Source organism: Phyllostomus discolor, chromosome 3, assembly GCF_004126475.2.
Source record: "Phyllostomus discolor isolate MPI-MPIP mPhyDis1 chromosome 3, mPhyDis1.pri.v3, whole genome shotgun sequence".
Classification (NCBI taxonomy): Eukaryota; Metazoa; Chordata; class Mammalia; order Chiroptera; family Phyllostomidae; genus Phyllostomus; species Phyllostomus discolor.
In genome coordinates, this window is record NC_040905.2 from 209,187,801 (window position 1) to 209,210,579 (window position 22,779).

The window sequence follows — 22,779 nt, forward strand, 5'->3', positions numbered from 1 at the left end:
GCCCTGGCGGGGGTGAAACTGGGATGTCGAAACCGCCCCGTGCAATCCAGAATGGCAGGGTTCACGCCAGACTTCATTGTCGTTTTTTCCCCATTACCATCCAGTCCCTTTACACCCCTCTCCTCCCAGCAATGAGCACGCTGTTCTCCGCGAGCCCTTTTCCTTTCTGCTCGGTCCCTCCATCACGGCAGACTTGCTCGGTGTTCTGACTCCTCCAGCGGCCCCTCTGGCCCTGTCCTGCTGGGCACTCTCATAAGATTTCAGATGTAACCGAGGCCTTGGGGACAGGCTGTGATAAGGTGAAGTGAGTATAGTTTCTAAAAAGCGGCCGTACGAGTCCGGCCTGAGTATGAGCTCCAGTGCTGCCCTCTTACAAGCTCTGCGGCCAGGGGCATCTGACTTGGCCTCTCGAAGTGGAAATAACAGTAGCACTGGATGTATCAGTCAGCATCAGCTGCCTCAACAAACAGCCCTGAATTCTCATGGCTGACCCCCGTAAAGGTTTCTTTGTCTCACGAAATCGAGAAATGAGGGTCTGGTGGCCCTCACATTTCAGAGCTTCAACGCTGGAACGCAGAGCAGGAGAAAAGGTGGAGAACACACATCCACTCTGAACTGACCCCAAATCCACAGACGTCACTTCTGCCCACAGATAACTGTCCAGGACCAGCCACGTGGCCCAAACTGACTGGGGGAGGCTGGGAAATGAGAGTGAGCCCGTGGGTATTTGATGGGCACTGGCTGCTTTCTCAGCCAAGAGCAACTACCTTCAGGGGGTGCCTCAAGGGCTCAGTGGTGACTGCGTGGGGACCCAGCGCCTAGGGACGGGGGTGGGCCCAGCTGCCTTCCGGGCTGAGCAGCAGCCCTTCCTGCTCAGCGCTCTGGCCCTGCTGCAGCCGCAGTCGCTGGCTGCATCGGCACGCCCGTCCAGGTTCACCAGGAAGGCCTGCATGCATTCTCATTGTGGGGCTTTTCTGGCCATTTCTTTTTCTTTCTAAATTTATTTTTGGAGAGAGAGGAATGAGGGGAGAAAGAAAGGAATAGCGGTTCCTCTCACACGCCCCTAACCAGGGACCTAGCCCACAGCCCAGGATGAGCCCTGACCGGGAATCGAACCGGTGAGCCTTCACTTTACAGGACGACACGCAACCAAGCCACACTGATCCATGCTGACCATTTAAACTTAAACTTCCACATCATCATGTCACCAGGTTTTCACAGCCACCTTATGAGATGGGTGCTGTTGCCCCCATTTTGCAGGTAAGGAAACTGAAGTTCAGAGAGCGGAAGCCACTTAGGGGAAGTCACACAGTGGCAGAGCCGGGACAGCAGCCCAGGCCCCTCGGGCTCCTGACCTCGGGCTTCTGACCCGGCCCCCACACCATGAGGCCCTGCGCTGGCCTCTTACCAGCCTGAGTATAGTGCCCTCTGAGGACAAGACTGTCAGTCCATCTCGAATGATGCCCGTCCCACCTGCACCTCACACGTACTCGGCACTTGCCCTGTTGAAAGTGGCGCCGCCCCTGTCCCGTTAACTCTTAGGTGAGAGTTGCTAGACACGGAGCCAGCGCAGCCGTGGGCTCCTGAGATTCTCTCACTGCCGAGGCCCCACACGCCTGTCACCTGTTCTGACCCATCCCCTCACAACTTCCCCGGTGGCATCGTTTTACAGTGGAGGGAGGAGAGGGGAGGTGACAGGCCAGCTTGGAAGGCAGGCAACCCCTCCCTTAGGGAGACACGACTCCCCCCTTTAAGTTTCCCCCCCACCCCATTTCCTCCACATGGACCGTTGGCTCGGCTTGCCTCTGCTCACACAAAAAGCCAATGCCAGGAGCTGGGGGGCTGCGGGCCCCACCTCTCCGCTCGCCTGCCAGCAGGAGGTCCGGGAACTACGAGGTGGTGACGATGCAGTTTGATAGAGAATTGTCACGGGGTTATGGGAGCGCGTGTGAGCGGTACCTAAGCAACTCGGGACGTGGGGCAAACCCGGGAGACGAGACATCGATGTCTGCGCAGTGAAGGGGTCCGCCAGACGAGCACGGTGGGGGGGCGGGGGAGGCAGGGGAGCCCTCCGGGAGGGCACCTGGTGTTTGCAGAGGCCCCAACACCACGGGCACGCAGTCCAGCTGGAGACTGGCTAGGCCAGGAGCGCCCCTCAGCTGCAGTTGTACCCCAGCTCTGCATTTTGGACAAATCTTTTTTGGGGGGGGGGGGCAGATGGGTGCCGTTTTTATTTCCTACAACTCACGTGTGTGATGATTTTAGCTCATGATTTAAAAAATCCAATAAAGATTTTTAATAAGTCCTATGAAGACCTGAAAGGCGGACATGTAGGGAGAAAATAACAAAGGGAATGGACCAAAGTAACAGCAAGGCCTATTCAAGGCGCTGGACTGTTGCTGCTTTCTTCTTTTCCCCACACCTCCATGCAGCACCCAGCGTCCCCGCACCCCCGCCAGGGCACCTCTTCACTCGCCCAGTCCCAGCCCAGCCAGTTAGCCCTGGCCTCGCTGTCACTCGTGCTGCCTTTCATTTCCTTTACTCCTCCCACCCTCTTTTTGGTGTCTAATATCAAAATGTATAGCTAAGTATCTTTCCCTCAACTCTGTGCCAGTTATTCTGTGTAACTCTAACCTCATCCTCAACCCTAATTCCGCATATTACTGAGAACCAAGTACACTTGTCACTTGTCCCCTCAACCCTTCACCTCTTTACAAGTTACAGACGACCGAGAGCCCCAAGACCTCCTGTGGCTGTGCACTTTGCGGGGGTGCCCTGAGTTACCACGGATGGCACTAGGGTAGATTCCAGATTCTCAAGGTGAGAGCGAATACACTGCCAGTGGCCCCAAGACTTTTGCATCTGGGGCCAATTTTAAGGCGCTGAATATAGGAAGTTTGGAAGGAGAGCATCATCTGGGTCCGTTTCCTTCTTGTACAAGGATCCTTCCCACATGTCATGACTCAGGTGGCCTCAAGGGGGCAGTGTCTGCTCAAAGATGAGCCTAACTGCCAGAAAGCTATCCTGGTAGGGTCTTGATGGAAAAGTCGGGGCCTGCCCGGCGACTAGCCACAGACTAGATTATCCCAGCACCCCGTAGAGGGGAGAGGGTTTTCTCTGGAAACTGCCCCCCACCCACCCAGGTCGGTAAGAAGCCAACTGACTGTGAGATGTGTGAGTGACATTTCTCCGGGCCTGCCAGATGGTGCTGCCTGGGGTGGCCCTGGCATTACGAATGTGCAGTTTGTTTGACCACTTCCAGTGTAAACGTGACTTGAAGATATTCATCGCCTGGCATGCAGAGAAACTCAAAGGCGATACAGCCTGCGTACTCAGCCCTGGGAACCGGGAGGGGTCGTTTCTGGGCAGCCAGACCTCACCAAGGTAGAGCGTGACCTGACAGCACCCCACTTGTGCTTTGCTCAGAAAAAGGGGACACCTCGGGGAGGGAGGGAGGGAAAGGAGGAAGTCCAGGCAAGGGGCCCAGTTACAAGCAAAGATTTCCTCAGAGAAGCGTTTGATGGTCGCAATAGCCACCAGTCACAGAGCATCGTGGGTCAGTGCCGTAGGTGAGGCATCCTCATCCATCCCCAGCTCCATGGTCCCTGAACTGAAGCCCAGAGAGGTGGAGCGACCTGCTGGAGGTCGCCGGTCCAAATTCCTGGGCCCGGCTGCTGGGGTGTTGTCCTGCCTCCCCGGCAGAGGTTTATTCTCTCTCAGTTCCTTCCCCATGGTCACGCATCAATGAAAGGAATCAGAGCTTGAACCCGGAACTTCCTAGGCCCTTAAGCCCAAGGTTTTAAACCACAAATCTCTGCCCAAGGCCCTGACCTATACCCAGGCCAGGGGCCAGAGATGAACAGCCTTAGCTTTGGCCTTCTTGGCCTTGGCCCCTGTCTCCTAATTTCTTCCAGTCGGGAGTTTTGCTCTCTTCTCACTGAGTGTCTCATTCCCGGCATCGGGAAACTCTGAACAGGAGCAGATCTCCTGACCTTCAGCTCCCTGGGCTTCTTGTATTCGTCTCAGGATCCCAAGGGTTGTCAGCTGCGATAATAACGCTAGCAGCTAGCACGCGGAGCACGGGCCCTGTGCGGGCCCCGAGCCTCGGGCTCAGTGTGACCTCTGCGTGTATTCCTGAAGGCAGCCCTGAGAGGTATGTATAGTTGTCCCCCTTTTCCACATGAATGAAATGAAACTCAGAGAGGTTAAGTCACTTTCCCAAAGAAACACAGCTTAAGTGGAAGACTCAGAGATTGAAGGTTTCCAAGGCCACGCTCTTTATTTGTTCAATAAAGATTTTATTTATTTATTTATTTATTTATTTTCAGAGAGAAAGGGGAAGGGAGGGAGAAAAAGGAGAGAAACATCAATTGGTTGCCCCTTGTGCGCCCCCAAGGGGGGACCTGGCCTGCAACCCAGGCACGTGCCCTGACTGGGAATCGAACTGGTGAGTGGCCTTTCAGTTCGCAGGGTGACACTCAGTTCACTGAGGCGCACCAGCCAGGGCTGGACATGCTCTTTAAGGACCTGGAAATAGTTTCTGAATCTCTGGGTATCACAGTTACGTGAAAGGGCTTATAACAGTGAAGAGCTGGAGGGATCCCCCTGGAGGGACCCTGACTTTGCAGGCCTGGGGCAGGCCTGTTTTCTTAGTGAGCAACCCCGGCGTGCTTGGGACTGAGCCCCTCTGGTCTGTGTGCCTTCAAAATCGACAAAATTTCTTTTAAAACACCAGTAATGACATCTGATCAAATCCTTCCTCCAAACCAGTCACCTTTACGCCCATTCCCAGACCAGCCGGCCCCTCAGAGCTGGCTCCAGGTGGGCTTCCTCCGGCGGCTCCCAGAGCCTCTCCCGGGCCCGGGCACTGGTCGGCTCCGTTCCGGGGCTGGCGATTACCTGCCGCCCCACCCTGCACCCTGGCACCGGCAGACCTGCCCAGCTGGTTTGCCGGGGAGGAGCCCATCCTGTTTGCTATCTCAGGGCTCTTCTAGGTCCTGTCTCATTAGGGGCTCAGGTAGTGCCTGTAGGGGTTGGGGTGGGGACCACATGGCTCTGCGGGGGAGGGGTGTCACTTTGAGCATAGGCTTCTTTGCTGATCCAAGTGGGCTGGAAGGCCCCAGGACAGCCCCGCCCCAGGCCCATCACACCTGAGCCGCCCACCTGATGCTTGTCTCTTAATCAACCCCCACCACTGCAGCAGCACCCAAAGCCCAGTCTCACCCAGACAGGAACTTCTCTGTGTGACTAATGTGGGTCCCTCCTGTTATCCAGCCCATCTCAGGAGGAGTCCCACGCCTCCTGCCAGGTGCTCAAAGGAGCGACGGACAGGATATGGCAGGGGAAGTCCAGATGTTGATCACCGGTGGAGGGTATGGTGTTGCCTTGGTTTTTTATCCTGCGGCCCCACGGGGAAAGCTCGGTAGGGTGTGCCACGTGCAGACAGAGGCCGGAGGCTGGGCGGGGGGCTCCACCTCACCAGGCCTCGGTTTCTACATCTATAAAGTGGGTGCACTGATACCCTTTGTAGCCACTTCACAAGTGATGGTAGATACGCAGGCTGGTTTGATGATGGTGAAGATAGAGGCAAATGTCAGCTCATTATGATGATGATACGCCTGTGTGCTCTAAGTGTACTCCTGGTTCCCGAGGAATGCAAGGGCCTTTTGGCTTCACGTGGGACCTGAGCCCTGGCTGGTGGGGCTCAGTGGGTTGAGCGCTGGCCTGTGAACCGAAAGGTCACGGCTTCGGTTCCCAGTCAGGGCACGTGCCTGGGTTGGGAGCGAGGTCCCCAGATGGGGGTGCCTGAGAGGCAATCGGTGGATGTATCTCACACATCAGTGTTTCTCTCCCTTTCTTTCTCCTTCCTTTCCCCTCTCTCTAAAAATAAATACATAAGTCTTTATAAATAAATAAATAAATAAATATAAAGTGGGGCCGTAATGAGCCAATATTCTGGGCACAGCGGGGTCCGGGAAGGGAGGGGGAGAGGAGGGCTGGGAAGGAGAAGGGGGGAGGGCAGTGGGCTGGGGGTGTGTGAAGAGAAAACTCGGCTTGAAAGTGGCATGTCGGGGCATGGATGTTCACTCCCGTGTCTGGTCCTTCATTCACTCGTCCAACCAGCATTTTTGCAGACACTGCTCCAGCCTCTGAGGATGCGGCAGTAAGAAAAAAAGACAGACATTCCTGTCCTTGTGGGGCTTACATTCTGAGGCCGGGGAGACAGGCAACAAATCAGATAAAGATAAACCGTTCTTTCCCTGGCTGGCGTAGCTCAGTGGGTTGAGTGCGGGCTGCAAACCAAAGCATTGCAGGTTCGATTCCCAGTCAGGGTACATGCCTGGGTTGCAGGCCACGGCCCCCAGCAACCGCACATTGATGCCTCTCTCTCTCTCTTTCTCCCCCTTCCCTCTCTAAAAGTAAATAAATAAAATCTAAAAAAAAATAAAGATAAACTGTTCTTCAGATCTGGGGAGCCAAATACGTCAGGGAAAAGGGACGGGACCTGAAGCTTATAAAGTGCGGGCGTCTCCTCTGCCCCAGCACACAGTGAATGAGTTCAAGTTCACGTCCCAGCCCAGGAAGGGGCCCCTCTGGGCGGTTTAAGGGGGTGGGAAGCTGTCAGAAGACGGACACCCACTGAAGGGGAGGGAGGGAGCCCATGGATACCTGGGGGGACCAGTAGGAGGGGCCGGCGTGTTTGAGGAACAGCCTAGAAGCCAGTGTGAGCGCAGCAGCGATCAAGGAGGAAGGCAGGGAGAAGACAAGCACTGGGCCCTGGCTGGTGTGGCTCAGCAGATGGAGTGCCGGCCTGTGAACCAAAGGGTCGCTGGTTTGATTCCCAGACAGGACACGTGCCTGGGTTGTGGGCCAGGTCCCCAGCTGGGGGCATGAGAGAGGCAACCAATTGATGTATCTCTCTCACATTGATGTTTCTCTCCCTCTCTTTTTCTCTTCCTTCCCCTCTCTCTAAAAATAAATAAAATCTCTTTTTAAAAAGACGGGAAATGGGGCAGATTTGGGAACCTTTCAAGCCACTGTAAGGACTTTGGCTTCTAGTCTAGGTGAGATGGGGAGGGGCTTTGAGCAGAAAAGTAGCAAGACCTGCCATGCAGTTTTACAGAATCCCTCTGTCCCCCGGTGGAGGGGGCGCAAGGGTGGACCTGGGTGAATGGTGGGAAGCGGTCAGATTCTGGAAACGAGAGTATTTGAAGAGAAAGCCAGTAGAATTTGTTGATGGAAAGAGGCCGGTCACAGGTGCGCATAGTTAACCACGTCCTTGGGGATCGCGGAGAAAGAATTGAACCGGACACAGAGAGTTTACAGCAGAAAGGGAGAGAGCAGATTTGTGAAGCAATAGTACACTCCCCAGAACGTGGGAGCAGGCCCGCTCTGAGCAGAGGCTGACCTCTGGGGCTGGAGGGATTCGATTCTTATAGGGCGGATCCCTCCTGGCTAGTTTTGGCGGGCTTTTATTGTGCGTGTGCAATAGTTGTATTGCTTTAAAGCTACTGCGCATGTGGTCTCCCACGATTTTCCTCACTTGGCCACAGGAGATGGGGGTGTCGCATGATGTTAATTTATTATGATATTATAATGAAGCAGAGCTCATGTAGCATCTTCTACACAGGTGCACTCATGATTCACCATGATCCATCGCTTTTCCAGAAAGCGGAAACAACCGGTTTTAGAGCAGGGTCTCTGTCCCGTATCTTTGTCCTTTATCTTAGCCCTGGGGCACCTCCCAGAGCTTCCTCCTTCCTATCTCCTGCCTCAGGCCTGCTAGGATTTTGGCCTGAGCGACTGGAAGGGTAGAGCTGTGATTTACTGGAGCGAAGAAGTGTGTGGGGAAAGCCGGGTGGAGGGGAAAATAAGGGCTTAGGCCTGGGTTCTGTGAGGTTTGAGGTGCCGCGTCAACAAGGAGGTGGAAAAGTTAAGCGACGGGTATGTGGGGATGGAGCTCGCGGGCTAGGTCAGAGCATAACCCTGAGCACTGGCGATGTCGAGTATCAGCCGTACCGACAGCCTGTGATTTTCTTTACTCTCTCTCTCTCTTTTTTTAAAGACTTTATTTATTTATTTTTAGAGAGGGAAGGGAGGGAGAAAGGGAGAGAGAGAGAAACATCAATGTGCGGTTGTTGGGGGCTGTGGCCTGCAACCTAGGCATGTGCCCTGACTGGGAATCAAACCTGCGACACTTTGGTTCGCAGCCCAAGCTCAATCCACTGAGCTACGCCAGCCAGGGCTTCTTTTCTCATTTTAATTGATTTGAGAGAGGGACATAGATTTGTCGCTCCACTTACTTCTGCGTTCATTGGTGACACGACGGGACAGAGGGCCTGGCTCCGAGTGGGCCCGCCTGCGGCCAGCTGGTAGTGTATGGGTTTGCTTTCACAACGTGCGTCCAGGTGACGTCGAGCACGTGTTTATTGGACAGGGAAACAAAGCTGGGGACAGGGAAACAAAGAAAGACTTGGCACAGAAGCAGCACCAGGAGGGCTGAGGCTGGGCTGCCTTAGCTCCCTGGGAAGTCAGAGGAAAGGGGGCCCTGGAGACAGGTTCAGGGGGTCAGCCTGGGACGAGCTGCCACTGCCCACGCCTCCCCGGTTGCAAGTCTCATAAGGACCCTTAGCATTCAGGGCGTGCACGCCTGCCAGGGACGGAGCGCAGGGAGGGAAGGCACTGGGTGTGCCACCCGGAGGGAGAAGGCGTGCTTAGCACGCTTAGTCCTTCATCCAGACAGGTTATCTGTCTCTCGCAGGCGGGCAGGAATTTCAGGGGAGCTCTCCGGGGAGGGTCAGCAGAATAGTCACCAGTTCTCCAAGTATGTTCTTTCAGGGTCATGGCCTCTACTGGTCGGTCCGTGCCAGGGCAGGGGTCACTGTCACCCACCTGGCTTTGTCAATTTTCTGGGCTGAAATGCAGGCCTGGATGTCGTCTCCAGGGAGGGGTTTTATCTGGCTGTGAACAGCTTGGCCAGTTTGTTCAGCTGCCTCAGTTTCCCCATCCCCCCTGCCGAGAAATTTTCCCAGCTATCCTGCCTCCGTCGCTTCCTGTAGGCGCCTGGCCGGGACGGGAGCCCACAACCTTGGTGTACCCGGATGGTGTTCTGATCGGCGACCTGCCTGGCCAGGGCAGAGTTTTGCTCTTGATGGAGGCAGAGAGACACCGTAAGTGGTGTGGACAAAAAGGGGGCTGCATACTAACCCTGACAAGCTCGGGGGAGCCCTGCACGGCGGCCTCACAGACTCAGAGACCCGAGTCACCACACAGGACGGTCTGAAGTGACAGCTTTTGAACAAAAAGCAGTTTATGACGGATAGTCATGGGCTAGGCCAGAATCTTCCCCAACAAGTCAGTCTTTACCTTAACTGAGCCTGTCTGTTGTCATTTTGCCTCTGTGATAACACACCTTTGGAATGTCAAGGTAACTTCCCTTTTGCCAAACCCCTCGGGCAAAACCACCACCAGCGCTGAGACCACAGGGCCCCGCATTGTCACTGCTGTGCTGTCGACTGCCGACTGCCGACTGGTAACCACCCTCCCTTTTACCCGAGGAAAAGAAGCGCGTGTCTGTCATTTTACCTTCTCGTCCAGTCCCAAAGGTCGCTCCCTCCTTTGCTTTTTCCCACCCCGCTAGCTAATCTAGACCACATTACACTTCTTTTTATAATTTAATTGAATTTATTTTTTAAAAGAGAGAGGGGGAGGGAGGGGGAAAGAGGGAGAGAAACATCAACATGACTTGGCCCACAACCCAGCAACCCTTTGGTTTGCAGGCCGGCGCTCAGTCCACTGAGCCGCACCAGCCAGGGCTCGCTGCCTCTTTTGATTGCAACGTATGAAACTCTCTGGAGCGTTTTCTCAGTAGGTTTTGCCTCCAGGCAGTTGTTGTCAGTGTGGCTCAGACGAGCTCATAACAATTCCTACAGGTTTGGACTTTTCTCATGTTCGCACTGGACAGAGGTGTGAGGTCAAGAGTGTACGTTCATTTTTCTGCCTGGGGCTTTTGGGAGGTAAAATATACGTAAAATTGACTGCTCTAACTATTTTCTAAAGGTTGTTTTTTTTAAGATTTTACTTATTTATTTTTAGAGAGGGAAGGGAGGGAGAAAGAGAGAGAGAGAGACATCAATATGCAGTTGCTGGGGGCCGTGGCCTGCAACCCAGGCATGTGCCCTGACTGGGAATCGAACCTGCGACACTCTAAAGGTTTTTTTAAAAAAAGATTTTACTTATTTTTAGAGAGGGAAGGGAGGGAGAAAGAGAGAGAGAGAGAGACATCAATATGCAGTTGCTGGGGGCTGTGGCCTGCAACCCAGGCATGTGCCCTGACTGGGAATCGAACCTGCGACACTCTAAAGGTTTTTTTAAAAAAAGATTTTACTTATTTATTTTTAGAGAGAGGGAGGGAGAAAGAGAGAGAGAGAGATCAGCTGTCTGTCACACCGGCCCCAGCCGGGGGCCTGGCCCGAACCCCAGGCGTGGTGTGCGCCCCGACCAGGAACCCGGCAAGTGGGAGTCCGTCACTTTGCAGCACGATGCTGCTCAGCCAACTGACCCACACCAGTCAGGCCTCTGCTCTAACCATTTTATTTTTTAAAGATTTTATTTGCTTATTCATTTTTTGGAGAGAGGGCAAGGGAAGGAGACAGAGGGAGAGAAACGTCCCTCAGCTGCCTCTGGTACACGCCCCCCCCCCCAGGGACCAGGTCCCCAAGCCAAGCAGGAGCCCCGACCTGGGGCGGAGCCGAGCACCTTCTGCTTTGTGGGGCGGTGCCCAGCCCGCTGAGCCGCACCGTCCAGGGCTGACCCAGGTTTAAGTGTGCGGTTCGGTGACATTGACGACCTTCACACTGTCGTGCAGCCACCACCGCCATCCGTCTCTGTAGCTCTTCCCATCTTGCGAAGCCGAGACCCTGCCCCCCGTCAACACCCACTGCCGCCCCCCGCCGCTGGCACCACCGTCGTCCTCTCTGTCCCCGTGACTCTGCCCGCTCCGGGGCCCCCCGTCAGTGGTGTCGCTCGGTATTCGTTTTCCTGGGGCTGGTTTCTTTCATTTAACATAATGTCTTCAAGGCCCATCCATGTCGTAGCATCCGTCAGTCAGAAGTTTCTCCCTTTTTAATGCTCGAGTCGTATTCCCTCGTGCGGATGGGCCACACGGCGCTCATCCGTCCGTCTGCTGGCGGGCACGTGTTGGCTCCGCCTTGAGCTGAAGCTGCTGTGAACGGGAGTGCGCACAGACCCTTCCGGACACGTGCCCGGAAGGGGACTGCTGGGTCGTTCGGTCATCCGGAGTGTAATTTTTGACGGAGGACCTGCTATGCTCTTTCCTGTTTATTTGCTCTTAAGATAAATGTAACAGCCTGTTTGTGTGCTGATGAAAAGAATCAGGTAAAAAGGAGGACACCGATGAAGCAAAAAAGAGGGGCGAATTGCCAGGCGAGACCTTGGGATCTCGGGTACAAGGGGAGGGCTGGCCGTGGGTGGTAGCCCCGCGAGTGTATCCTTCGTCACGGGGCGGGGGGATGGGGGGTTGCAGCTCCTGGAGCCAGGCAGCGCGGCTCCCAACACAGTATCGCCTGATTTTGTTCTGAGCGGTCTGCCTGTGGGAACACGCATCTCCGTGTGTTTCCTATCTAACGAGGCCACGGCGCTTCAGCGGGGTTTGGTCACGTGCACCTCCCCTGGCCCCGGGGTCTCAGTGGGAAAACCTCACCGGGGACGCACTAGGACACAACTGGGCTGGGCCTAGGTTGCACTGAGGTCAAGCTAGGGAGGCCGTGGCGGATGGAGATTAAGAGCATGGGCTCTGGAGCCAGATTACCAAATTCAAATCCAACCTTGACTGGCTGTGAAGCCTGGGCAAGTATCACCTTCTTAGTGCCTCAGTTTCCCCATCTGTACACTGTGATTACATTCGCTGGGAATTCTGGCAGGAGGGAGGGGTGGTGTAGGCAGTGAACGTGCCTTGAGTCCGCACAGGTGGCGCAGGTACCTGCTCCTGTCTCCGCCCGGCCACCCTGAGTGGGGAGGATGGGTCAGAACTCACCCCCGGGGCTGAGAAGCTGACAGCAGGCCGGCACCAGTGATGCCCTGGGCAGCTGCCTGCTCAGAAATCATGGAGGGGCAGGTCCTGTGCAGTTGCACAGGTGTGTCCTCTGTGTACAATTCCACTTTGTTAAAAAAAAAAGCCATTTGGGTTCATTCAGCACACATACACTAAACACACATGCAGGTGGAAGAAGACGGTTTCCCCTCTGCACACAGCACTTCTGACACCTGGCACGTGGTGTTTTCCACACCAAGCAGTTCTGTGGTTCTCAGGGGACCCCGACTGGGCGGCCAACATTTCAGCTCGAATCTGACACCGCCCGGGGTTGGCAGAGATCCCACAGGTGAAGGTTCAGGCGTACTCACGAGGCCCGGGCTGTTACCCCGCTGCTGACCGGCTGGCTATAAATTGGGAGTTCCCACAGCCCCGTCAAGTTTGATAATTTGCTCGGACAGCTCCCAGATCCCAAAGAAACACTGACTTACACTGACCATTTTGTTAGCGAGGACACAGCCCCAGAACAGGCGCACGGAAGGGATGCGCAGGGATGCACAGGGCTGGGGAGCGGGGAGGGGTGCGGAGCTTCCTGGCACTCTCCGCGTGCACCACGCCCCCTGCCCCCTGGCACCCAGTGTAACGCAGCCCAGAAGCTCTCCAGACCCCGGCATTCAGGTGTCGGGGCCCCACCCCTGACCTGCTGAATCAGATCCAAGAGTTAGGGTTAGAATCTGGATTCTCCAAGATCTCTCCAGGTGTTTTTTTGTTTTTTTTTTTTTTAAATAGACTTTTCTTTTTTTAATAACAGTTGTCTGGAGGAAACCCTGAGATGACAGTACTTGGAATTCTCAAACTCAGCACCCAGCCTCCCCAGTGTTACTGTATTTTATTGTATCAGCACCTCCCAACAGCATATTCGTTACGGTCAATAAGCCAGCACTGACTGATGCGTTAACTGAAGTCCAGCGATTGCTTAGATTTCCTTTTTTTTGTTTTTACCTCAGGTCCTTTCCGGCCCCAGGACGCTGTGTCACATCTAGTTGTCCTGCCGTTTATGCTCCTCTCGGCCACAGCAGTTCCTTGGACTCCCCCACCTTTGACGACCGGGACGGTTTTCAGGACCGGCCCGGTATTTTGCAGGACGCCCCACCCCAGAATCCAGTGTCCTTCTCCTGGCTAAGGCAGGGGTTGTGGGTTATTGGGAGGAAGACCTTGGAGGCACAGGGTCATTTTTGTCACATCACATCAAGGATACTGTTGACGTTGACCTTGAACACCTGGCTGAAGTCGTGTCTGTCCAGTCCCAACTGAGTTTATGCTGGAGACGTGAGGTGTGGGGCAGAGACAGCCTCTGCCTCTCCCTGTGGCCACCCCTTTGGGTCACTGTCGAGAAGGGCAGCCACAGCAGCAGGCTGAGGCAAAATGACAAGCACCTGACCGTGACTTCCTCTTTCCCCCAACCACCCCATGGGGTGGGGAGGTGGGCGGAATCATTATCCCCGCGTTACAGATGGGGGAGCTGAGCTGGCGCGGCCCCACGGCCAGGAGCGCACCCCAGCTCAGCTCCGCACGGAGCTGCGGCTGCCCCGGAGGGAAGGTGCGGAAGCCCTGGTAACTGCAGCCTTCTCTCCCACGGTGACAGCAGGGACGAGGGACAGGCAGTGCTTCCCCTGAGGGCCCAAACCAGAGCCCCAGCCAGAGGCCAGCTTGCTCCTTCTAGTCCGAGTGGGACATACCCACATGCCTGGAGGTTAAGACAACCAAGAAAAAAAAACAACACGGGGGCCAAGGTGTCCAAAGCCTAGAAAAAAAGGGCTATAAAAAGGGGAGCTGGGGTCTTTTTTTTTCCCCTTAAATGTGTGGTTGCCTCTCACACACTGGCTGGGGACCTAGCTTGCAACCCAGGCATGTGCCCTGACTGGGGATTGAACCAGCGACCCTTTGGTTCACAGGCTGGCACTCAATTCACTGAGCCATACCAGCCAGGGCTTTTTGAAAAGATTTTATTTATTTCCAGAGAGGGAGAGAAACATCAATGTGTGGTTGCCTCTCAGTCCTCCCAACTTGGGGTCTGGCCTGCAAGCCAGGCATGTGCCAACTGGGAATCGAACTTGTGACCCTTTGGTTTGCAAGCTGGTGCTTAATCCACTGAGCCACACCAGCCAGATCCAGGTTGACTTTCTTGGAAACATGAGAACAGATCCTTTTGGCCCTATATACGCTGGTTATTTAAACAGTCCCTTACTAATGGGTGGTAACAACATTCCCATCTGTAACTATTACAGTGCAGCTCCGGAAACATATGTATCTGTAACTTTCTGCAACCTAAGCTGATTCCCTGAAACTCTTAACTGCCGAGTCGTAAGGCAGCAGTTTGAATTTTGATACACACTGCCAAAAGCTGGTAGTTGTACACTCCTGCTATTGCTGAACCGGACCCAGACCGATTTGGGTTGTCTCCTGAAGAATTCAGTTCAGGGACGCCGGTAATGAGAGTAAGATGTATCCAGCCCGACAGAGGGCAGAAACTCGGGATCAGAACCGGAGTCACTCCCTCTAGTGAGTGCTCAGGCTTTCTGCTGGGGTCAGGGCGGGGGACAGGCTCCTGTGTCTTGGTGTTTCCGTGACTACAGCGCGCTGAGGAAAGGTCATCATTTCCTCCCTGCAGGAGCACCCGGCCTCGTTTCTCTCCTCCTTTAAGCCCCTGAATAAGCTCAACGTAAGGTGGCTGTTTATCTTGTGTTTCTTAGGGGTCTTCAGCTTGTAGCCAGCTTCTAGGTCCCCCCTCCTCCGCCCCTCCCCCGGGACCTGCAGTGTCTCACACCTGCCACAAGTGTCCAGGGAAGTTCCCAGACCAGGGGGATGTAAGCTGTGTGTTCTCTGGTCTGGGAGGAGAGGTGGGACCCGTTCGCTCTCGAGTGTCCTTGAGGAGGGGAAGTGAGGTCTTGCGACTTCTGTGTGAGCAGTGCCCCCTTCCCCACCCGCCCGGGATCTCCCTAGCTCCTCACCATCGTGTCACTCACACTCGTAGGGGCAGGGATCACCCGTTTCCTCCCGCCACCAGTGCTGGGTGTTATCTTTGTATCACTTTTGTCCAGAGGCAAGGAAAAGCCGTCTTCTGTTCCCCCGGAGGTCTTTCATTACTAGAAGGCTGAGCGTCATTTCTGGCTTACTGGCCACTGGGATTTCTTTTCGTGTTTTTACAAACAGTTTGTGTCATCTGCCCAATTTGTCATCTTTCTTGTTTTCTAAGAACTCTTTACATATTACGGGCATTAGTTCTTCGCTAAGCGCACTGCCAGTATGTGTACGCCCTTTCCTCCACACACAAAGAAGTCTTTCCTTTTCGGTCTCCTCTCCTCTCCTCTCTTGCGGCTTCCGAGTTCCGTGTCACTCGCGGCGGAGCTCCCCCTCCTCCCTGCACGGTCACCCGCACCGGCTCAGGAACAACCCTCATCCGCACCCGCCCGCTGCCCCGCCGCTGTCCAGCCTTTCGAGGCAGAGCTCGGCCCATCGCTGTCCCACTGCCAGCCTGGACCAGGGAGCTGCTGGGTGCCGGGCCCCGGCCCCAAGCTCTTCTCCAGCTCTGCTCCCACCCGGGGGGCTGCGGCCCGGATGGCGTCCTGGATGCTGTGTAGGTCCCACCGGGTCCGCAGGAGGGCGTCGTCCAGGGTGAAGAAGCCGTCGCGCGTGCGCCGCACCTGGGTGCAGACAGCAGTGGTCTTCAGCTCCAGGCCGATTTCGTGCACCAGCCTCCGCAGGTGCTTCTGCGTCTCGTGCAGGCACTGCACCTCTGCCCGGGACACAGCGACAGACACGGTGGTCAGGAGCACAGCCTCTGGCGTCTGCTCGCCCGGATCCACACCCCCTGGCACCGCCAGACTGGGAAATAACCTTAGCACGTCACCTCAGTTCTCCAGGGCTCTGCTATTCAGAGTGGAGCCTAAAGGCCACCCGGGAGGTGCTGTGGGAAAGCCTGCTAGACCCACAGCCCCTCAGGCCCTCCCCAGACTCGCTGAGTCCCAGTCTGCCGTGTACGAAGACCCCCGGTGATGTGTGGGTGGATTAAGGTCAAAGCATTGCTCTGACTTGGTTTGCTCATCTGTAAAATGGGCGGTTGTGAGGAGTCTAAGGGGTAGTTTATACTGTAAGGTCCTTAGCATGGGGAGAGTCTTGGTCAGGGCCCAAGAAATGGAGTCTGACCATGTGACCAGTGGACAAGGGGGCAGTGGGAGGAGGCAGGGGCGGGGAGTGTGAGGGTGCCACCTGATGCCCACATCTCCGTGACGGACTGCTGGCTCTGGAAGGGAGCTGCTACACGGAACCTTTGCTTGTTAAGTTCTGCTTCAGAGGCTGACCTGGCAGGAGCGAGGGCAGCATTTGTTCTGCGTGTCTGTGATCGGCCAAGCCCAGCCCAGGGCTGGGAAGGAAGCTGGTCCCCGCCGCCTCGGCCAGCGGAGATCGGGGTGGCCTGCGCTGGCCTTTGCAAGGGTGTTCTCCCATGACCCCCCAGCCCCAGGAGTCCCATCTCCTTGTTCCAACTCCCCGGGGCAACTTACCTAGGAGGAATTCTGGAGGCGCAAAGTGGAGGCACCGGATGCCGGCTATCAGCATCGGGGACTTGTTCATGGGCCGGATCAAGCCTTTCACGGCCATCTCATAGGCCTCCTGGGTCTGCAGGTCAAGGTTGGAGTGCCTGGGGGTCAGAAGGCGGGCAGCTGAGCTGACTGCCCGCCCCGGCCCTGCCCATTCCCGAGAGATGCCTTCCCCGAAGCTCTCCATCCGCCCCCGACCTCCCCTGCCCTCCCAGGGGCCTTTGCGGCAGCTTTTCCTCCGTCCCTTCCGGTCTGCCCACGCAGTCTGCCTCCTCTGCACGCTCTCCCTGGCGTCCACAGCCGCGCACGCGCTGGCTGCTCCCGCCCCGGCTGTGCCCTCATGCTTTCCTCCCCACACACACCCCAGGAGGGCAGCTGGCGTTCCGCTCCCCTCCGTTTCCCCACGGGCTGGCCCGAGACCTGACACAGAGGCCTTTCTGTTCGCTATAGAAGGAATGCATGGTTCAAGCCTGATTTCAGGCTCTGAATACACCAGCGGAATCTGCCCCCAGGTGGGCGGAGCCTATGGTAGCCCTTGGGCACCTCGCGCTGTTTTCCTGCACCTCCTGGAGGGCCCACCCCACTTACATCACCAGGGCCTTCTGATGGGAGCCTTGGATCAGGGCCAGGATGCGGTCCAGCTTCTCCCTGGTGACGTGGTCTGGAAGTCAGAGGATGGTGAGCGCACAGGTGCCCGAGGAGGCCAGACGACAGCAAACGAACAAGCCCCTCCCCGGACCAGCCCGTCCTTGGGATCTGAAGGGACTCCCGGAGCATCCTCTGGTCCCTGGGGTCCCACTTGGGGGTTGAAAGGCCTCTGAGAATCTTATGAAAGTTCAGGCCCCTCTTTTCAGAACGGTGCTCGTGAGCTCAGCACTTTAAGGACCTTTCCAATGGGCTCACAGACTCCAGGGTAAAAGCATTTTCATCTGAAAACGAAGCTCAAAGATATAATGTGACTTTTGCCTAGTATTCCGAGCCAGGCCTCCTGAGCCCCAGTCTAGGGTTTTTCGTGCCAGGAGCCCCGAGAGGGCGGGTGCCATCTGTCCAAATGCAGAAACAGGTGGCGAAGTGGGAGCAGCTCTGCCTGCCGGTGCCACCGCGTGACTGTGGGGCAGGTGGCGGCAAAGCCTGGGGACACTCACCCACTCTGCCGGCAGGCTGATGCTGCGGTCCGGCTGGGGCAGGTGCCAACTTAGGGCCCCAAAGGTTAGGACGTAGGTGTGGGGGCCAAAGCCTCACCAGCCTGGACAGGCCCACGCCTCCCATCCCTCTGCCTGGCTTCATTCATGCTGTCGCCTCATTGGGATGCACCTGCCACTGCCTCCTCCCCTCCATTAGTGCCAGCTCAAATGCCACCTCCTCCAGGAAGGCCCTCCTGCAGTACCCTGCTTACTCCTCCTGCTTCTGCCACTCTGCACCAGGGTCTCTTTCCCACCGTTTAGTTTTCTCTGGTTTTTACCCTATTTTTAAATTATGTAATTGATACGTGAATGTTCTTTAAGAAATTCAGATCAGCACCAACAAGTATCTCCCCTTCTCCAGATTCTGGCTCCCCCCTCTCAGAAGTGCCAACTTGGTAGGTGTCTTCACGCGTGTTCTGGATGCCGGCACAGCCCTAGGCACACCCCTACACACACAAAGACACAGTGTGGCCTCGCGGTGTTCTTCTTGTTCTCCAGAAGACGCAGAGGAGTGTCTCTCTCCTGGCGAGAATCTGAGTTCGCTGAGACTGGGGACCCCCTCTGATTTACCAAACGCCTTCCCAGGGCCTGGCACACGACTGACGCTCAGAAACACGCGCCGGATACATGCAGTGAATGGCATGGGCAGCGTTAGCGCACGGGGAGAGTGAGGAGTGAAGAACGGGCCACCCACCCATTCGGTCACCCATCTGCCACCCACCCACTCAGCCCCCATCCACCCATCTATTCGCCCACCTTACCCCCACCTACTCCTGGTCCCTCCCCATCTACCCCACATGCCCCTGCCCCCGTCTGACGAGCCCCTCCCACGCCCCAGGCCCTGAGATCCATGTGTTCGATCCCAGGCAAGAAATCACAGAGTGTCTGCTCTCAGGGTGGGGCTGGTCGGGAGGCGGATGCTGGGTGACCGCTAAGGGCTGGCCGACTGCTGTTCTGAAGAGCCCATCCAGCTAAGTCTAGGGGCTCGAGAAGCTTCCCTGGGGGGGTGACATTTAAGCCACGTGAGCAGGCACAGGGGAGCACGGAGTGCTCCTGGGAGACAGAATGATGTGTCCAAAGCCCCCCGTTGGCCAGCCCACTCCGTGTGTCTAAGAGCGACTGTGGGGGTGGGGGAGGGGTTGATGGAAAGCAAACTTGGGGCAGCCACCGCCGCACCTCCCACGGCCCTGGGCTCCCACCGGCTCTCACCATACGTCGTCTTCTCCACCAGCCGCCCATCCTCCGAGAAGTCGTCCGTGGCTTTGCCCAGGAGGCCGCGGACTGTGTAATCCTGCGAGGACAGGGACGGAAGACCCAGCTGTGTCCCTGCTCCAGGCCTCGGCGCTGAGGGAGGAGGTGCCAGACTGAGGCTAGGGTGGGGGTGGCCCTCAGGTCTTGCCTCAGGGAGCTCAGCCCCCGCCCGGCTGCCCCCCATACCTTGGTGAGGTGAGCGTTGTACATGTCGGTGAGAAGGCTGCGCCCACGTCCCACGCCGAGCACTGAAAGGCATGCACACTCATCTCACGCCCGGCTCCCCACCTCCCGTTTCCCTGGGACCCCCAACTGCCACCAGAATATCCCCCGCTCCAATGCCGCTGCAGCCAGCGAGGGGGCAAGGAGCGCTTCCACAGGGAGCAAGTGAGGTCCTCTGGGTGTATATGAAAATGCCGATTTCTGGGCCCCACCCAAATGCACTGACTCTGATTCGTGGGGGGGGGGGGGGGGGCCGGATGCTTCTCAAGCTCCCCAGGGACTTCTGATGCATTCACAAGTAAGAGACCACAGGCCAGGTCACACAGACCGGTACTTAACTTGGGGGTGGCTCTAAGCATGTCCCTCGGCCTCCTTGGGCCCCAGGCTCCCCATCAGTGAACTGGGGATTAAAACAGCATCCGACCCCTGTAGTGTTGTGAAGATCGGGGCAATGCGCAGAAGCAGTCAGCACAAAGGGGGGGCCCCGTAAACGGGCATTGTGGCCGCTCCCTGCCTTCCCCTGGCTCTGTTTGTCCCTCGGGCTGAAGGAGAGAATGGTCCTCCATTCACTCCCAGAGAGGGAGTGGACATGAGGTCACGTCTGCCTGCCAGAGCTCCAGGCAGCGAGACAAGGGGACTGTGACTGTCGCGTTTGGAGGATGTGGACACCGCCTGACCCTGGCACACAGATGGCTCATGACTCAGGGCTTTGTGTGTCCAGCTCCAGTGACACCCAGACCTTGGCTAGGGGGGCCAGAGTCACACGCTTTGCTGCCCCGCGCAAGCAGGGACCGTTTCCCCTCTCCGGCCCAGGGATATTCACTAGCCGTGCGACACAGGACAAGTCAACTAAGCTGGTGGAAGCTTGTTTTCTCCCATAAAATCACACAGTATCTACCGAGTAAGGTTACCACAGTGAATACATGTGCACAAATGGCTTCTTATCACAGGTCACATGGAAGGCTCAATTGACAAAGGTGGGCAACCGTGACTTCCGCCCTTCCGCCAGCTGGTCAGACTCGGGGCGGGGATCAAGGGGGCGCAGTGGTGGAACATGGATGACAAGCTGGACATGGCCGGGCTCCCAGTGTCTCCCCAATCCTCCCCCAAGCCTGCATCACCGCACCCCCAGGCTCGCCACAGCACCTACCAAGCACCCCAGAGGCCTGGACATCCAGCCGGTGTCCCACGCCAACCTTCAGGCTGGTGAAAGCTGGTCCGCATACTAGAAAGAAGCAAACGAAGTCCCTTTCCTCAGCATGTGAGGATGGCTCCAGGCTGTGTGGTGACCTCATTCCTAGAATGGAGCCTCATGCATGGAGACCAGACCAGGGCCAGGTTGGACTTGCAGGCTTCCCCTCCATGGAATCTGGGCCCTAGAACCATTTTTTCAGTTCCCTGGACCCAGAGAGAGGGCAGCCTAAGATGCCTGGGCACTCGACCGCTCACCATTCCCTCGGTGGCCTGGGCATGACCATGGGAATCAGGATTGTAGGGTTCCCCACTCAGCACCGGCGGGCGAGTCCTGGCCACGCCCCCAGGGAGGAAACAGGAGGCTGCGAGCTCCCAGGCAGGGCCTGCGTGGGTCTGTCCACAGCGCTGCCCCAGAACCCAGAACTCACTCCTTGCTCAGAAAATAACTACTGAGAAATGAAGGAGCCCCCGAGATAGACACATTAAAATATGTGCAGTTTTTTGTGTGTATCAATTTTATTGAAAAAGCTGCTAAAAAATGGAGTGAATGCTGGAACACACCAGAAACATCCATGCCTCTGTAGTTCAGGAGGGATCTTGGGGTGGCAGAAGAGCTGACTGCACCCAGGCTGCGTTACTGAACGTCAACACGCAGCCTCAGTTTCCCCCTCTGTGAAATGAGAATGGGATTCACTTCACAGGACTGTGGCGCAGGTTCAATGGGTGGTGTTTGGAAAAAGCTTCATACGGTCTCTAGTACAAAGCAGACCCTTACTACGTCATACTCATTATTATTACACCGTAGAGTCACTGAGTGTCCCTGTTTAAGGCGTTTAGAGGTTTCTGGTCAAGCCCCTTGGTCCTCCTACAGCCTCCCGACTCTTACCTCCTTAGGACTTCTGCCTTAAGGATCTCAATTCCCACCCGGAGTCCCAGAATAGTAAAGGAATCAGCAAATTGTACAGTCCACAGGCAAAATCCCGTTTTTATAATGGCCCACAAGCTGAAATTTTTTTCCATTTTCCAATGGTTCAAAAAAAATTCAAGTAAATACTAGTTTGTGATATATGACAATTACACGAAATTCAAAAAAAATTATTCAAATCTCAGTGTCCGTAAGTGAACTTTTACTGAAATACAGCTAGGCTTGTTGCTCTTACATACTGCTTACAGCTGCTTTGCACTACAAAGGCAGAACTGAGCCTGCAAAGCCTACAGTATTTACTCCCTGAGAAATTTGCATAGTCCTTGTCAAATACTTCATCTCCACCGTGTGGCCCTCCAAAGGTCTGGGACAGGAGTTTGAGCACTGACGGAGACGCTGACTCTGGGCAGAGCGTTCCTGGGAAGGGACACCATCAATGTGCCTTACCCAGCGGATGGCTGGCGAGGGCGGGCACACTGGTGGCTGTGAGGGTCAGCTCCTTCTCCCCGCTGCCTTCCGCAGGGCCCAGCAGGAAGCGAACACGCTGTTCAGGGGCACGAGGCTTCCGGGCATTGAGACCTAAGCACACAGGGTAAAGGACAGCTTGTCAAGTCTGTCCGATCACCCGGGGGCAAGGGAGGGGATGGAGATGCAGGCGACAGAAGAGGACCCGCGGTGCGACAAACAGAATAGCAAGTAGGAAAAAAAACTTGAGTTCAAATTTACTCGATTCCTTATTAACTGCTTATGACAACAGACAATTAGTCTATTTACCATTTGAACACAAAGGAAAGTGAAAAGTCATAGAGTACAGAATACAAGATTAGGGAAACGCTGTGCCCAGGCGACTGGGTCACAAGACTTTATTTTGCACGGGGATCACAGGCGGAAATGGACTCCCGGGAGCACGGGAGCGCGCTCGTGGGTCGGGCTACGGGCACTCACCCTTCAGGAGCTGCGTCTCGACGGCATCCCGCAGGTGCTTCCAGTGCAGCCCCGGGGGCTTGTAGGCCGCAAAGAGCCCGTGCAACCGCGCCAGGCCGGCGGACCCCATTTCCGAAGCCGGCGGTCCGGGCTGGCGGCCCAGCCAGGCGCACGGAAGTGCCGTACAGTCCCTCACCCAAACAGAGTCCTTCCGCCCTGTGTCGCAGCCGGAAATGGTTCTCCTCTTATTATCCTCGGGGGAACGGTGCGGGGGCAAAGGAAATACGGTCCGGCGCTGAACCCCAATGCTGGCGGGGCTTATTTGGAGACCCTTTCTGGGGGTGAAATGAAATGGGGAGAGTTTTACATCGGTAGGGTAGGTGGCAGACCTTCTCATACTTAGCGATCGGGCCCTCTTCTGCCCGTGCT

The 22,779-nt window shown here is 56.1% G+C and overlaps 1 protein-coding gene across 1 annotated transcript; it reads right to left on the bottom strand.

Annotated features, from left to right (window-relative positions):
* Window positions 1-14,542: 14,542 nt before the first annotated feature.
* On the bottom strand, window positions 14,543-22,776 carry TRUB2 (TruB pseudouridine synthase family member 2). Its single transcript, XM_028518067.2, has 8 exons — window positions 22,372-22,776; window positions 21,874-22,005; window positions 20,458-20,532; window positions 19,272-19,333; window positions 19,044-19,125; window positions 17,239-17,311; window positions 16,615-16,751; window positions 14,543-15,848 (listed from the first exon to the last, which is right to left on the bottom strand). The coding sequence occupies exons 1-8, from the start codon at window positions 22,745-22,747 to the stop codon at window positions 15,496-15,498; spliced, it is 1,290 nt and encodes a 429-aa protein (XP_028373868.2). The 5' UTR covers window positions 22,748-22,776; the 3' UTR covers window positions 14,543-15,495.
* Window positions 22,777-22,779: the final 3 nt, after the last annotated feature.

Coding starts and splice junctions, on each gene's coding strand:
- TRUB2 (XM_028518067.2), bottom strand. CDS start 22,747: ATGAGAAGGTCTGCCACCTACCCTACCGATGTAAAACTCTCCCCATTT. Junction 17,312..19,043: donor GGTGGAGAAGACGACGTATG/GTGAGAGCCGGT, acceptor TCTGACTTCCAG/ACCACGTCACCAGGGAGAAG. Junction 15,849..16,614: donor GCCTCCAGAATTCCTCCTAG/GTAAGTTGCCCC, acceptor TGTCCCGGGCAG/AGGTGCAGTGCCTGCACGAG.